The sequence below is a fragment of the Trichoderma gamsii genome (assembly GCF_001481775.2).
Source record: "Trichoderma gamsii strain T6085 chromosome Unknown Scaffold_25.2, whole genome shotgun sequence".
Classification (NCBI taxonomy): Eukaryota; Fungi; Ascomycota; class Sordariomycetes; order Hypocreales; family Hypocreaceae; genus Trichoderma; species Trichoderma gamsii.
The window spans coordinates 527,976-543,409 of record NW_020171362.1 but is presented as its reverse complement, the minus strand read 5'-3'; the positions used below and the strand labels follow the sequence as shown (position 1 = coordinate 543,409).

At 49.9% G+C, this 15,434-nt stretch overlaps 3 protein-coding genes across 3 annotated transcripts; all 3 read left to right on the top strand.

Moving 5' to 3' along the window:
• Nucleotides 1–129: 129 nt before the first annotated feature.
• TGAM01_v207150 (hypothetical protein) lies at nt 130–1,157 on the top strand (the record flags this gene model as incomplete). The annotated part of the gene is made up of 4 exons (XM_018804103.1): nt 130–330; nt 482–662; nt 796–836; nt 957–1,157. 4 exons carry the CDS (start codon nt 130–132, stop codon nt 1,155–1,157), a joined length of 624 nt encoding a protein of 207 aa, XP_018662532.1.
• A 2,995-nt stretch (nt 1,158–4,152) lies between these two features.
• TGAM01_v207149 (hypothetical protein) lies at nt 4,153–5,594 on the top strand (the record flags this gene model as incomplete). The annotated part of the gene is made up of 2 exons (XM_018804104.1): nt 4,153–4,501; nt 4,756–5,594. The coding sequence occupies 2 exons, from the start codon at nt 4,153–4,155 to the stop codon at nt 5,592–5,594; spliced, it is 1,188 nt and encodes a 395-aa protein (XP_018662533.1).
• A 4,722-nt stretch (nt 5,595–10,316) lies between these two features.
• Nucleotides 10,317–14,742, top strand: TGAM01_v207148 (hypothetical protein; the record flags this gene model as incomplete). The annotated part of the gene is made up of 2 exons (XM_024550028.1): nt 10,317–10,482; nt 10,601–14,742. 2 exons carry the CDS (start codon nt 10,317–10,319, stop codon nt 14,740–14,742), a joined length of 4,308 nt encoding a protein of 1,435 aa, XP_024405264.1.
• Between the last annotated feature and the right edge of the window lie 692 nt (nt 14,743–15,434).

Sequence of the window (15,434 nt, the reverse complement as noted above, 5' to 3'; positions counted from 1 at the left end):
CAAGGCAAAAGCATCATTGTGATTTGTCGCCGCCTGTATTGCGTTGCAGTGGAAAGAAACCATTGGCTGATCCGTAAACAACGTGACGTATAGAACTATTATGCTCCCCAAATCTTCAGCAATCTTGGGATGACGGGCAATGACTCGCAGCTATTCGCCACCGGAGTGTACGGTTGTGTCAAGACGGCAGCTTGCTTCGTCTTCCTGGTCTTTGTGGCAGATTCGCTAGGCCGGCGCTGGAGTCTGCTTTGGACAGCTGCTTCCCAGGGTATCTTCCTCTATATTGTGGGTATCTATGGAAGGGTTCAGCCCCCCATCAAAGGAGAGCCTGTAAGTGGCCGTGCCCTTCGCCCTTTACCCTTTGCCCCCCTCGCTTTGGCCTTTTTGGCCTCTGGGACGCCGACGGTTTCTTATTCCAGCAATGGAACTAAGATGAAAATGGAATATTGAATCCGTTGACTGACGAGCTTGCGTGCTATAGGTCACCGCATTCGGATATGTTGCCATAACGTGCATCTATCTCTGGGCCGCTTCGTTTCAGTTTGGCTGGGGCCCCGTCTGCTGGATTCTGGTCAGCGAGATCCCAACTGCGCGACTGCGTGCCACAAACGTGGCAATTGCGGCGGGCACCCAATGGCTTTTCAACTTTGTTTGCGCTCGATGTAAGTGGCTCCTCTTCTTCTGCCATCTCCGATCAACATGCGTCGGCGCGAGTGTACATCGACGGCGCATTTCTGGAGTTATAAGTCACCCAATAGCGTCAAGTTTCGAGTTTCTGACCAATGACGTGAATAGCCGTTCTCACCATGCAAGCCACCATGGGCAAGGCTGGCTATGTAAGTGTTCCGACCCCTATCCGTCCTCTATCCGTCACACATACACCCGTGTCTCCCACCCGTGTCTCCTATCCGCTCTGCATCAGCGCGCTGACTCGTTTTCTCCTTACTTCCGCTTAGGGCATGTTCTTCATGTTTGGTAGCTTCTGCTTCATCATGGGCCTCTTCGTGTGGTTCTTTGTGCCGGAAACCAAGGGCCTTAGTCTGGAAAGCATGGACGACTTGTTTGGCGTGACGGAGCTTGTAAAGCAGGTTGATGCTGAGCCCGAACTCGGCGCCCCCGACAGCATTCGCGAGGAGCGGGCAGACATCAAGACTTGAGGAAACTAGGGATTTTTCATTCATTCTTGTCGATTTTGCTCTTCAGCGTCTTCTTGCTTGGCCTATTAATATGGCGCACTCGGAGGCTCTTGGCCGGCTCAACGGCTGCACCAACGGCCCGGCCGACATGCGTAGCGCATCGAAATGATGCTCGTTGTTCAATATATGCTTGTTTCCCGGTAACTTCGCGTGCATCCCATGCTGCTTTTGTCCATTTGATTATGCACTGCTTGCCTTATTTGGACCTAGACGATTATGTAATCGCCGACGACATCCGGGGAGCGCCAAGCAGGGGCTGCCGAGCGTTGTTCCGGCCGCCGCTGGCCCGCCAGTGTAAATCAAATGATACACGACAGAGACGGAGCTGCATTGGGCCTAATTAACTCGTAATTACTCGTAATTACTCGTGCAGTAGTGAATATATGGATGTTGCTGGGGGGGGCATGCCATGCGTAAAAGAGAGCAGCTTTGCGATATTTTTGGCCGCATGCAGCAAGCTGCGTCTGCCGCTAATTCCGCGCCTCCAAGGGGGGGGGGGTTTTCCTTCTGGCGTTTCTGCGACAGATGCATCCTTGATAAGGAATCCAACGATGCTTGACTCAAGCTGCCCAAGTAGGCCCTTTTGCCTCCCAACTGCGAGTCAGTCAGCTGAACACTTTTAGTGACGCCGCCTGTCACTGCTTGCAGAGGCAGAAACACAGCAGAGCGCAGGCTGGGGCGGCTCCAGCGCCCGCCGGGTCCGTGACAGCGCAACTGCTAGCGGCCCTAGGCCCTTCGCAGGCTTCGGCAAGTGAGGAAGCAACGACAAGGCTGGGTATAGCGCGGCGGGATAGCGCGGACCCGGAATCGGGGGTCCAGAGATCTTGATCCAGCACCAGCAGCGCCCATGTCCAGCCAGTGCGCCGTTGGTCGAGCCGGCACCGTACCCGGCCGCACCGAAAGCCCCGAAAGTGACATTGAACGACAACCGCAAAAGGGACGGGGACGCTGCTCAACCCTCATAGGCTCTTATGCACGGCGGCCACAGGTAGACGCGCCAATCCCTGGCGCCATCAAGGCCGTATATCAGCTGGTAGTTTCCAGATACGGACGGCTGCAGGGGCCACTTCGTCGTTCGATGCAAGGCTGACGGGTCCGATTCGAACATCAGCTGTGCAACGTCCCAGCAACTGGGGCTGCAATACGACTAGTGGCTTAGACGCTGCAAGTGCTTGGCAGCACAATTCTCGGCACTTGCAATTCTGCTTCTCGATACTGATAATGAGCGGCCCTCTGAGTCAGGCCCATGGGCAGCTCGTGCTTCCAAAAGTCGCGAGCCACATCCTACAATGTACCCGGCCCCACCAAGCTCGCCGGGCTTGTCTTCCTTGTCTACTGTACAGTATTGATGTTGGCCCCCCCCGTGTCATCGAAAAAAAAAGAGGATAAAAAAAAAAACAAGCTTACCATGGAAGGCCAGCCCTATGGACGGCGATGGCCTTGTAAGTGTCGGGACTATCTCCAAGTTCGGGCCGGTGGGGTGGGAGGACGTGGAACACTGCCCAATACTAGAAGTTCTCGTGGTGATGGATTCAGGCTACTCTACCGCTCGGGGACCCGGTCGTCCATGAATGAGTTAAGCGAGCTCCCGACCTGATGGCTGATCCGCTGTTGTTATGAAAATGTTACTATTGCCGCTCCCCTTTCCCGCTTCGTACGCCAGGCGTGATGCTGCCTGGTTGTAACGACTCAGTCGACCAAAGAGCGAGCAACAACAGTATTCGTTGATAATAATGCTTCTGCGCTCTCCTCCCCCTTCGGATTTGTTCTTGAGAGGTGCCCAACTCTCTTTTATTTCTTGCGTGTCTGTGTGTGTACGCTATCTTTCTTTCTCTACACTCTTTTCAAACACTCTTTTACTGGAACTTTTATTTTATTCTTTGTGTGTGTGTGTGTCTGTATTCTGATTTCACCTCTTTTTTTTCTTCCCTTTCTCCTTCGCTCCTTACAATATTATTATTTTATTTATTTCCTATTTCTTCTTTTTTTTACCATCCTCATCTCTGTTTTCAAGCAATATCTTCTTGCTCACTCTTCTTACCCCTGGTTGTCAAAGACTGGAGCTTTCGACCATTTTGCGCATGATTGAATCGACGTTAGCGAGTTCTATACGCCTATAAGACCCAGGTCCGAGCGAATTTGTCATGTTAGGGAACGATAGTGGCAACGTGCCCGCCGGCACGCCGCAGCGACAGCGCCTGAGCCACCTACAACCTCCGCTACGCGCCCTGAGCCAGAGCGGTCAGAGCGGCCAGAGCAGCCGGCCACAGGACGTCACTCCGGGCCCATCGACGACGCGACCGCCAAACCCCTCCTTTCGTACGTTACCTTTTAGTTTTTTTTTAACCTCGCTTATTGTATGCGTTTTCCTACTGGAGAAAGGAGAGGAAAGGGAAAAAAAAGAGGCCTGCCTTACCTCATCCCTACACATACACTTTTTTTCCCAGTCCTTGGTGGCGATCGCCCGGGCAGTATACGGCACAACGCCCTCTTTGCGTGGTGATGCCAGAACTGGCATTTACTTGCCCAAATCCAAAGGGGGCTTTTACCTGATTCGATCATTCGTCTTCCCCTTTTGTCTTTGCTTTTCTGCTCTGCCTCGACGGCTTTTTATTTTATTTTATTGTTGTCGCCGGGGGACTTTACCCTTTTCCTCTCTTTTTATTCTCATTTCCCTTGCTTTCCTTTGGTTCACCATCTGGACTAGCTTGAAATCTGCCTGACTCTCCGGCCGGCTCGAGCTCTGATCACTTATTTCAAACAACCCGTTCCTCTTCTTCTCCTTCCTTTTTGCCTCCAGTACAATCTCCTTTTCTCCCTGCTAATTTTCCTCTTCTTTTTCTACCATTTGCACCCAAATGTTCACGTGTGTGGCCTGTCAATCACTTTCAATTGCCCTCCTCCCCTCGTCTCTTTCGTAAAATGTTTGGGACGGGACGAGCAATAAGCATCAAAAATGGCTGACCAAGAGAGCCCAACAGCGACCCATAACTCGCCTCGCACGTGGCTTCTGACGGCATCGCTGTCGCCCTTGACCGTTCGTCTGATCCGGCAGTTGTTATCTCACGGCGATAGCGTCGCGGCCTGCTTCCCTCCCTTGGAGATTGAACATGAGGAACGAAGTGCCGAGTTTCGTGAACTCATCGACGAGTGCACTAGCGGACGGAAAGACCGGGAGGGCTGGAAGGACAGGATCCGCGGAATTCGCTGCGATGGGAGGACTATGAGTGGATGCGGCGCCGCGGTTGCCGAGGCCGTCGAGGTGTTTGGAAGAATAGATATCCTGCTGTGCTGCAGGTCTGAAGGTATGTCTAAGAAAAGAACAAAAACTACAGAAGGAGAAGAACAAAAACACAATACTACTTGGACCCCCCCATGCATTCGCGCGCATGGCTGTGCGACTACTCCGGGGACGAATCCGAATCCGAAGGGGGGGGAGAGAAGAGGAGAGAGAAAGAGAGAGAGAGAGAGAGGAGAGAGAGCATCGATCGAAAGAGGAGACCGAAAATTGATTGAGCAGATCATGTTGCTAACCGCGAGATTTGTCCGATCTTCTTAGCTGTTGTCGGCACCGTCGAGGAACTTTCGACGAATCTCGCCACCCAGAGCCTGGCCAGGGACCAGTTCGAGACCCTGTTCTTTTCCCAGGTCAACTTCATCAAGGCCGCGTTGCCACAGCTCAGGGCCCAGCATACGGGCCACATCATGGTCCTGACCAGCACCGGCGGCCACATCGGAACGCCGCACATGTCCATGTATACGGCGGCGACGTGGGCGCTCGAGGGCTTCTGCGACTCGCTCGCGTACGAGATTGCGCCCTTCAACATCAAGGTCACCATCGTGCAACCCAACAAGGAGATCCAGTCGCTCACGAACCGCATCGCCTTTGCGCCGCAGATTCCCGCCTATGCGAGCAGCTTCGCAGAGGCCCCCAGCGTCCGCGAAATGCTAACCACGGTCCTCAACTCGCATCCTGACACGGCGGTACCGGCTAATCCGGATATCGACATGTCCGCTACGTCACCCGACAGCGTCTCACTGGAGCCGGGCGAAGCTGTGGGTGAGATTTTTTACCGCTATCCCAAATTACCACCATCCTCCATCGACAAGCTAGTCAACGAGACCATTTACGCACTGACGGCCATTGGTGGCCACGAGAACCCGCCGTCACGACACATTGTCGGCACGGAGGGGGCCCTTGCTGTCAAGGAGAAATTAAAGACCGTCACGGAGGAAATGGAGGACTTTGTCGAAGCGAGCCTTGCTGTCGACATCTTTGAGAGCGAATTGACCGAAGAGGCTAGAGACGATAGGAATCGTGGTGCTAGCCAAACGCCCGCTACGGGACTATCGACCACGCCATCTGGCCAAGCAGGACAGGAGGAGGAAAGACGATGAGAGAGAAATAGGAGATTGCAATTTTATTAAAAGTACCTACGGAGCAGCGCGACAAATTACTAGGCTAAGGAACAATTTTTTTCAGGGGGTTTCTTGCATTTCACACGAATCTCAAAAGCTTTCAGGAAAAGTCAACACACCAAGCGAACGTGAGAGGAAAGCTTGGTGTTTTATTTGCGGATTCTGGGAAATTCTGCTTTCTGACTCCGAGCGCCAAATTTTTTTTTTCCTTTTGCTGCACACGATCCGGTACTGACCAAAAAAAAAAAAAAAACACATACACCCTTTTCTATCTACCCAACCATAGACACTACTTATACCTATTAGCTGGAATCAACAATACACGGGCCATTGATTCCACAACAAGCAATTGCACATACGTCGTCGAGATGAGCATTTACGGCACATGCAAAAAAAATACACGTAAAAGAGATGGAATGTCGATCCGGATCTGGGCACGAAATTGTCCGTTTCGTGTGTTGCGTTAAAAACGCCCGTTTCCGAAGCTGCAGTTGCTTGGAAAAAAGCTTAAGATGCGATGCGTTTTGTATGAGTTTGGTAGCTGCGTGTACCCTGCTTTGGGGGGGGCCTCTAGGCCTTGGCGCGGTGGAAAGAAAAACACCGCCGGTCTGCCACCCTTTTTTTTTTTTTCAACATATTGGCCTGGGTACCTAGTAGTGTAATGGTTGGATGGTATGAAAGCATGAAGCATCTTGGCTTTTGCGCCTACGTACATGTAAAAATAGCGCCTTATGGCTGTTGAAAATTGATACCCATTGAGAGCAAAAGACTCGTTTGTACTTTGCGGGTACTTGGGGAGCTCCCTTTGCCCACCATAACCGAGCCCGGAGCTCGGTCCGAGCTCTCCAGGGCTGGTCCTTTTTTTTTGGTGATTGGCGGTTGGCTGTAGATCACCCAGGCTAATACATATCGGGGGGGCTGAAAATAGCAGCGCCCAATAGGGCTGTAAATGAAGAGCTTATTAATACTCCGCATTCCTTACAGCCGTTACGAGAAAAGTCCCTTACTAAGTACACATAGTGCGGGCGAGATGCTTGCCAGTATGACGAATCACAGGGGACTATTTCGTGCGAAGGATTCGGGCTTAAGCAGAGTGATGTCTATCGTTTACGACCACTTTCCTATTTCTTGTATTCGTGCATTGTCTGTTTTGATAGGTAGGATAAGTGCTCAAGGAGGTGGATGGTGAAGAATAAGGACGAAAGCTAAACGACGACGAGTGCATGTGCCTTATGTAATCTTATGTAATGCACCAGAGGCTGATTTAAATTTGGCCCCCACTCTTGGATCTAAAGAGCGACGTCCGATGCTGTTTTTGGCATGTGCCCTTTTTTTAACGTGTTGCTTTGATCCTCGATCAGATATCTTGGCACTCCTTAATATTGCGTGTTGCTGTTGCTTTGGTACCTAACTCTGGACCCTTTGATGCGTGCTAACTATTTAGACTTGATCTAAAGTCTGATGACCTGGTCATGGCCATTCTGAGGCAATATTGCTTGATGCTAAAGCATGATGGGATATGCCTAATTTGAGTTGCATATGCCGCGATGTCTGCGAATTAACCCCGATCAGCGATGAACTTCTCGTCGGGACTTGGTTCGGCTTGGATATTTGAAGCTGGGAATGAAGTCACCTTACTAGCGGGCGTCATGGACGTGAAGGTTGTTCTGTTAGCTTACACCGTGCGTGCCTTTTTTTTTTTTTTTTTTTGGTTTCATTCTTTAGCTCCAGGTCGATATTGCGTACCTATGTTCTTTGGGGTAAAATTTGGGGGTGTGGTGTTTTTTAGAACTTGGAGAAATTTTTGCCACTTTCGAGCTGAATCTGGGCTTGCTTTGCGTGGTTTCCCCCAAAATTCATTTAGAGATGCATTAGGTAGCTACATACACCCTCGCTAGACTGAGATAGCTGATTGCTATTCACGTCTCATGACTCGGAACCTTTGACTTTTGTTGCCATGGACTTTAGATTGTTTTTTCTTTTCTTATGACTTCATACCCTTTTCACCTTATTCCACCCCCCAAAAAAACTAATCAGTGGGGCCACATTCTGTAAATAGTGCTTTTCGCTAACGCAAGGAAGCTTACAATACTTATTACTCGTTCCGGAGAAAGATGGGTCCCGATTGAAGGGTTATACGGGTCTGATGCTAAGATCATACCCACTGGTGGATTGTCCAAGAAAAAAAAAAAACGTGGCAGAACAACCGGATACGCTGAGCTAATAACTCTCGACATGACTTGTACGGCATTATAGGTGCGACAGCCGGGTATGACGTGAAATGTCATGACTAGCTGGCTTGAAAGTTTATGTTTTTTTTTTCTTCCTCTATTCCTTGTTTCATGTTTGATTATGGAATCATGATAATTCTATGCCGCAATGTGGCCGCAGTAGCCGAACCGATGCTGATGCCGATGAAGCAAACCACTTGCTTATTTTGAAGATTGTGAATCTTCAGATCAGTCTGTTCATCGGCTTTCGGGGAGTTGTTCCGGAATGATAATCTACTCTAGTTTTTCACTTTCAAGTTTTGTTTTTAGAGGTGGTAGAAATCTTTTACATAAAATGAATCGTAGCTGAGGGTATAGAAAGTGTATCAGTAATGGATTACCAACCAGTTGCTACACGCTGGTGCGTCGTGATGCCGGGCCGTGATAAGCAGCTGGCCCCGTTATGATGATTGCCACAATTGCGGTTGTTGTTTTTTGCCCCAATTGACATCATGGTGAAATGGATTGTTGCAGTTCCTTGTGGCAGAGCTTCATACGTAAGAAAGCATTTCTATTCGAAAACGTACAATGTCGAGAGACTCGGGCGTCTCCATCGTAACATAGAAGCTGATATCAAAGCTCGATTTCAGTCGATACTGCTTGTTCGCTGGGTAACATCTGACCACGGCTAACTTTGTCGTTATATGCACATTTAATTACCTACATTACAAGCTTGACAAATGTCTATACTACGTATTGCCAATACAAGAGTCATGATTTAGTTTACATTCATGATGACTCGTTTTTTACAGAACCTTGTGTATAGCAGATCTATACGCGTAAGCGCATTAATTCAGCCTAGGATCTTGGAAACAAGGGGTCTCACAGTATGGTCATATCCGTCTGTGAAGGTATAAACCATCATTTGCCCGGCTATTATGACGTTTGACACTTTGATCACGCCACCACTATATGTGTCGTTGCGATATACCGCTGATGAGCCTGGGACATGACGATCTCTGTAAAAGAAAAAAAATTAATTGGGTGTGGGAAGAGGGAAAGCCCTAATTGCAAGTTGGTAGGTGAGAGCGTACCACTTGACCTTTGCTCAACTAATCGGTTCACAACCAATCTACATGTACCTACTGATCAGCCGACCACTAGTACAGCTTTCGTGAATCATGAATGGTCTTTAGCCCTCCTTTCGGCATTACACCCTATTGGCCTACCAGTCAGATACGCTCATCGCCTTCTCATGCGGCTGTGTCCAAGCTTCGTGCATTGCAATTGACTCGGCTACATGGAGTCCATGTCTCTTTTGAGCATATGATGTTAGTCATTATCATTAGAAGGCCCTCTTTCGTTACTTAGGTAGGCGGTTTACTGAAGCTCATATGGAAATGGCTCCCTTGAGTACTACCAAGCTGCCCAGGGGGTGAGGGTTTCTTTTTTCTTTTTTTTGGGGAAGGATTAAGAACTAGTAGTTATTGAATGGCACTGATACGATCACTATGAAGGTAAAAAACCATGATCAGAGCCCTTACCAAAATTTTATTGTCACTATTACCCTTACCAAAATCCTGACCCTTGCCAATTTCCTCCAGGGCGCTCCTAGTATACGTAGCCAGCGGCATAACACCTACATGTACTTAGTTGCATAAAGCCATCTCTGGCATATCAGGAAAGCACTCAATAGTCTCTATATGGAGACTATTGGTCGGGTATGGCTTTTTTTTTTTTTTCACCTATGCACGTTCTACGAGATGATCGAATATTTGCTTCAGTCTACGAAGATATCACATTATCGCATATATACCTGTCCACCTCTCTTCAGCCACCTTTGCTCGCTGCGGCTAGGGCCGAAACAAGAAATGGATTTAGCGAATTAGTTGGTATTTGTAGAATTTGATAGAACACCACTGAGAGACACTTATCCGTGTCATATTGAAATGTACCTGCATGAGAGCCCTCTCCGTACCTGTTGGTCTCGCTAGCCACTTTTGGGTGCTTAGTCATTACTCCACGCTTTGTAGATGTACAGACTTTATCGCATTTGATAGGTAGTAACAACACCTTGAAATTTATGTGCCAATTTTTTTCTTGGTCCTACATGAGATCATAAAATGGTCCTATTATCGTTTTGAAGCCATGCCTGTTATTTATTTGGATGCAAACAAACTCAGTACTTAAGCAACGTCATCCCTTATCGTCCACGATAAAGCTCCGCAAACCCCAGTGGGGTCACGAGTGGGACGTGCGACAAGCTGTTGGAATCGGTGGACACAAAGACCAACATACCTCGTTAGGGAGAGGGTCCAGCGGCTTCATATCAACCTCCACCAATCCCCTACGCAGTCGACGACCAAGATTTCTGCCGGAATATGCGCATCGCCTTTCAATAGCTAACCCAAACCTTCCTGCATTGCGACGACCGCGGCATCTCTGACAAAGGCGGCCCTGAGGACGATGCTGAGCGACTCCAGATGCTAGAATGAGCTTGGACCCTTTGCTTCCCATTGCTCCCGCGAGGGTGAAGGCGCTGCTGCTCCCCCTCGGAAAGATCAAGGCCGCCAGATTTGCGACGTTTGCCGAGAGGCTGCAGGCCGAGCATGTCGTTCAGCTCCGAGACATCAGCGCCGATGGGCGACCCAATAGGAGTAAGTAGGAAGCTGCCGGAGATGGAGGGGAAGCTGTACAGACCATACAGATTATATAGACTCTATGCGTTACGGCCGTGTTTGGGGAGCTAGACAAACTGATGTAAAGGTTCTCCAGACATGTTCTCGCCATTGGCGTATCCCGACGGCGCAATGCTGTACGACCTCATCGCCCACGTCCCCCCACCCTCGCATCTCGCCCTCTCCCCTTTCGACCTCTTTCGAGAGCCAATGGCCGTTATCGCGATAGCCGACGGCCAGGAACTCGGCGAAGCGACGGTTAACAAACGAGCCTCCATGAACGGAAAGGGCCCCCGGCCAATCGAGAAGAATATCAGGGCGCTGTATCAGGAGCTTGAAGACCTGCGAGACAACTATCCCAAAGCCCTCATACACCGAGTCCTCATCTTCGACTATGTCTCGCCGTCGACGGAAGTGCCCATACCCGAGGGCATGGCGGCGATCCCCCCGTTGGAAGATTCGAAGAGAACTACAATGAAGACGGTCATGTGCGACGTATCGTCCTTGCTGCTGGCTGAGATGACAACGCTAGGGAAATCCTATGAGGCCATGACGGCGATTGAGTCCCCGGGAGGATATTCGCTGGCTAGACAGCTGAGCACCACGTCATGGGGCCCAGATGCTACTTCGCCGACAAGTTTTACCAGCAATTTTACTAGGAGAAACTCCCAGTTTGCTTTTCCGCCAAATCTACAGCGATCCAGCTCTGCTTCGGGGTTGATGAGCGACCGGTCAGGCGCGCGACTGTCCCTGCCTCCTGTCCCGACACAGCGCCCCGGATCAAGTGTTTCAACACCAGGCCGCCCGTCTACGCCCCTCAAGAGCAATTTATCCAGCCCTCCCCTGAGCGCGGATGAGCTTCCGAGCCCTTCCTCAAGTCAGAGACCGGAATCTCCTGACACACAGAGCAGGTCTGATCTCACCGAAGACACGAGTCACGACCGTGTTTCCGTGCAGGGATTCGGGCCTGGGTCAGCAAATGACCGCTGGAGGCTTAAAGGAAAAGGCAGATCTTCCATTGTTATAGGCTCAATGTACCTACAGGCAGGTCGCTGGAGTGATTCTTTGAAGGAGTTGAGTGAAGGAGCCGCTGCTGCCAAGTCATTGAACGATCACGTCTGGCACGGGAAGGCATTGGAGCTGATTCTGATGAATCTGCTACTTCTCGGCTGGTCTGGCCTAACTTTCCAAATCCCGACAGTGTGTCAGCCTCCTCATGATAAACACTCGTCTCTTAAACCGGAGCCAGAAGAAAAGGACGGTGATCCACCTAGACACGTCCGATATCTTCAGAGCCTTCTCCCCGAGCTTCTGGAACGGATTGTGGGTCTTTATTCGAAAACATCAACGGAAAATATTCCTCCTCTACCGTTGGCGGAAACTACTATAAGATTCAGTAAAATAATGTTGGCCCTTCATGTTTGCGAGGGTAAGCTTACTCAAGCGGCGTTTGATATGATTGTGCTGGGTAAAGGCACGGGGAAAGAACTCACAACATCACCAAGGCTGCTGATAACACCGACAAGACAGCAGATTTTGACTCTCTTATTCCAAGCATTCCCTTCTACAGCCACGGAATTGCTTACTACCATTGATCGAATTTCGATCTTGAGCGGCATAGCAGCTGTGCTGGGGCCCCTGGGATACCATCGAAAGAAGGCAATGGTTACTCGCGAATTGGTTTCAGTTCTCATTGGAGGACTTGTCGAAGCACGAACGCGCGGGGCTGCTGATGCTGGAGTTCATCCCGCTGCAGGTCTCGTGGCTGTGACAGCTTCTAACCCGCAGGGCACTACTGGAGCAATGGCCTTGGATTTGGCTGAAGGAGATATCGAGCAAGGCATAGAAGCCTTTCTCGAGCTCCTTTGCAAATCTTACGGGGTTATTGGATTCGATAGAGCGAAGCCCCGGCGGCAGTCGCTTCGGGAAGGCTTTGACGACTCTGACGATGCTGTGATTGCGAGAATTCGAGGCCAGATGAAGATGCGGTTCTTCGGCTTCCCAGATATCAAACTCAATATTCTCCGAGCCTGCATCAACTTCTCAGAAGCTCTGCCGGACTTTAACGGAGTTCTCAAGTTTTCTAGCGACCTGATGCGCACTGCTGGATCGGGTGTCGCTCCGGGCCCTCGTCGTGAAGATGCTTCTCCAAAGATCTACAGAGATGAGCAGGTCCGTTTGATAAGCAATATTTCACGAACGTCCAACCTTGTCAAGAGATTGGGCATGTCGCAATTAACGGCCGAATTCTGGGATGAGTTTCTCGTTCGAGACATCAAGCTGGAGCCGCTCCCAAGTACCCGGATTCCTATTCCCCACGCTCGCAGCATTTTGCCGGGCGCGACAACAACCCGAGCATCTCAGGATGCTAACCCCTTCATCTACAATCCATTCCTACAGGAACCGGACGATGCAGCTGCCGCGAATCTGGTTGCTAACGAGCCTGCGAAATTTAAAGTGACGATCCAAAACGTATATGATGTTGAGTTGGATATTGAGAGTATAAAGCTAGAGACGGAGGGCGTCGATTTCGAAGCCATGACTGATAGCGTCATCATCGGTCCTTATCGAACACAGGCTGTCCGGCTGCAAGGTCTAGCAAAGGAATCAGGGTCTATCAAAGTGACGGGGGCAATTATTAAAGTAAGGGGCTGCAGAGAGAGAAGATTCGCCGTCTTCCCCAAGCACTGGAAACCGTACCAAGAAGACAAAATCAAGGTCAAGGGCATCGCATCGGTTTCCGTTCCTCTAATGTCAGGCAAATATCACGACATGCCAATAGAGCCTGCTACCCTTGACCTCAACGTCACCGAGCCTCAGCCCCTCGTGACGGTCAAGTCGACGACTCTTCCACAATCTTCGGTTATGATTCTAGAGGGTGAGAGGCAGATATTCTCCGTCACATTGCAAAACCAATCTACGACACCCGTCGACTTTATGCTCTTTTCTTTCAAGGACTCAACGCAGGAGCCTCTGCAAGCAGCTCTTGCCAATCGCGAAGCTACGCCAGCAGAGATTTATGAATACGAACTGATACTTATCAAGAAGCAAGCTCTACGGCTTCCAAAGGCCAACCAAGACCGCAACATTGCTCCAGGAGGCGAAGCAACATTCGAGTTTGAGATTCTTGGCAAGCCAGGGCTGACGCATGCAACAATCCAAATCGATTATACCTACCTCGGAGCTCCTCGAGACGAGATAACAGAGCAGTTCTACACACGGCAGCTATCTTTGCCTTTGACGGTTACAGTCAATGCAAGTGTTGAGATGGCAAGAATTGATGTGATTCCCATGCACGGCCTGATCCCGCAGCCTCTGTGGGAGCGTTTGGGAGGTACCAAGCCCGTAAAGCCCGACGAATACTGCCTGCTGTCCGTTGACTTGCGAAATGCCTGGCCTAGTCAGATGGCAGTTCATATTGAAAACGAAGATGGCATGGCTGTTGAAGAGGGCATCCTCCCCGGCAAGACGAGTCGAATTATAATACCCGTCAGGCGGGTGTACCTTGAGGATCCCCATGCTTCAATCCCCAGCCTCAATCCGTCGAAGAATAGGCAATTTGTAGTTAGCATGAGCAAAATCTCTCCTGAGATGGAGCGGGCCAACCGCGAGGCTTTCTGGTACAGGGAGAAGATTCTCGACAGTTTGAAGGCGACGTGGAGGACAACAGCGGTTCCTAGGCGAAACGGGGTTGCTGAACTTCGAAACATTCGTCTTACTACCCGCATGATTGACATCATCAAGGTCGGCGAGATTGGCATAGATGTATCTGTGGAGCGTCCGAATGATAGCGGGACAAGCATCGACGTCGCATATGTGGATGAGTTCCTTCAAGTGCGAGTACGAATCAGCAATAGAACAAGCCGTCCAATTCGCTCGCTGGTCAGGTTACTACCGGCGCTCTGTCACCGTTCTGTCAATATCGCGCTTGATTATACACGAAAATTTGTATGGAACGGCACACTGCAGCAGCTTCTGCCAGAACTCTCAGCCGGTGGCAGCACGGAATTTGTGCTCGGTGTGACGGCGCTTTGTAGAGGAGAGTTTGAGCTCACGGCATCAGTCGAGGAGATTCAGATCTGGGATGAAGTCGACGAGAAGAAAGCGGAGGGAGAGCAAGGCCAGGGGCGGCCGCGGTCGGATACCCAGACGATGGTGAATACGGTTCTTGGGATGAAGGAGCGGAGGATGTGGCATTCGCGACAGCCGTGTATATTGACGGTGAGAGATTCGGATTGAGTTACGAAGTATAGCTAGAGCCTTTTAATACCGAGATGTCTTTATGGCCTGTATGACTGTATGATGATGGCGATGGCGATGAATGGCGCTGCAGCATGTATGCGTGTACATATGATGCAGCAGCGATTGAAACAAGTCTGAATCTCATTTTTGGAAGTTGTTCCGAACGAATCAATTGGTACAGTGTAGTAGTAGCACGTCTTGTGGTTCTCGAAGGGGGTAAAATGCCAACATTTTGTAGAGTATTGCTATCTGGGTCACATATCATTGCTATCCGCGTAAGAGATTCCAGGCTGATAGCTCTAGGTACTTATTTCAGCTTTCAGTGTATATTGTTTAGTATTTCAATAAGTGTAACGAAATGCATTAGCTAATTTCTGAGCGCCTTAGGAATAGTAAGTCACAGCTTGATCTCAAGTCTGCGAGGGAGCCAACAAAAACTACTATGGCTGCTGTAGAGAGAAGCTATAAGCGGACAACTTTTGCTTTATGCGTAGCGCTGAGCTGTCGTCGCTTCAGTAGGGCGTTGAATATTATTAAGATCAACTAAAAATAAGTCTTTTATTATTACATTCGAAAGTCAGTTCTATAAAGTCCTCAACCCGCGAAACTAAGATGCAAAGGCTATAGGATGAGTTGTTTGTCTCGACGCTACTCTGTGGTAATAAACGCCACATTGAGCTCAGGCCATT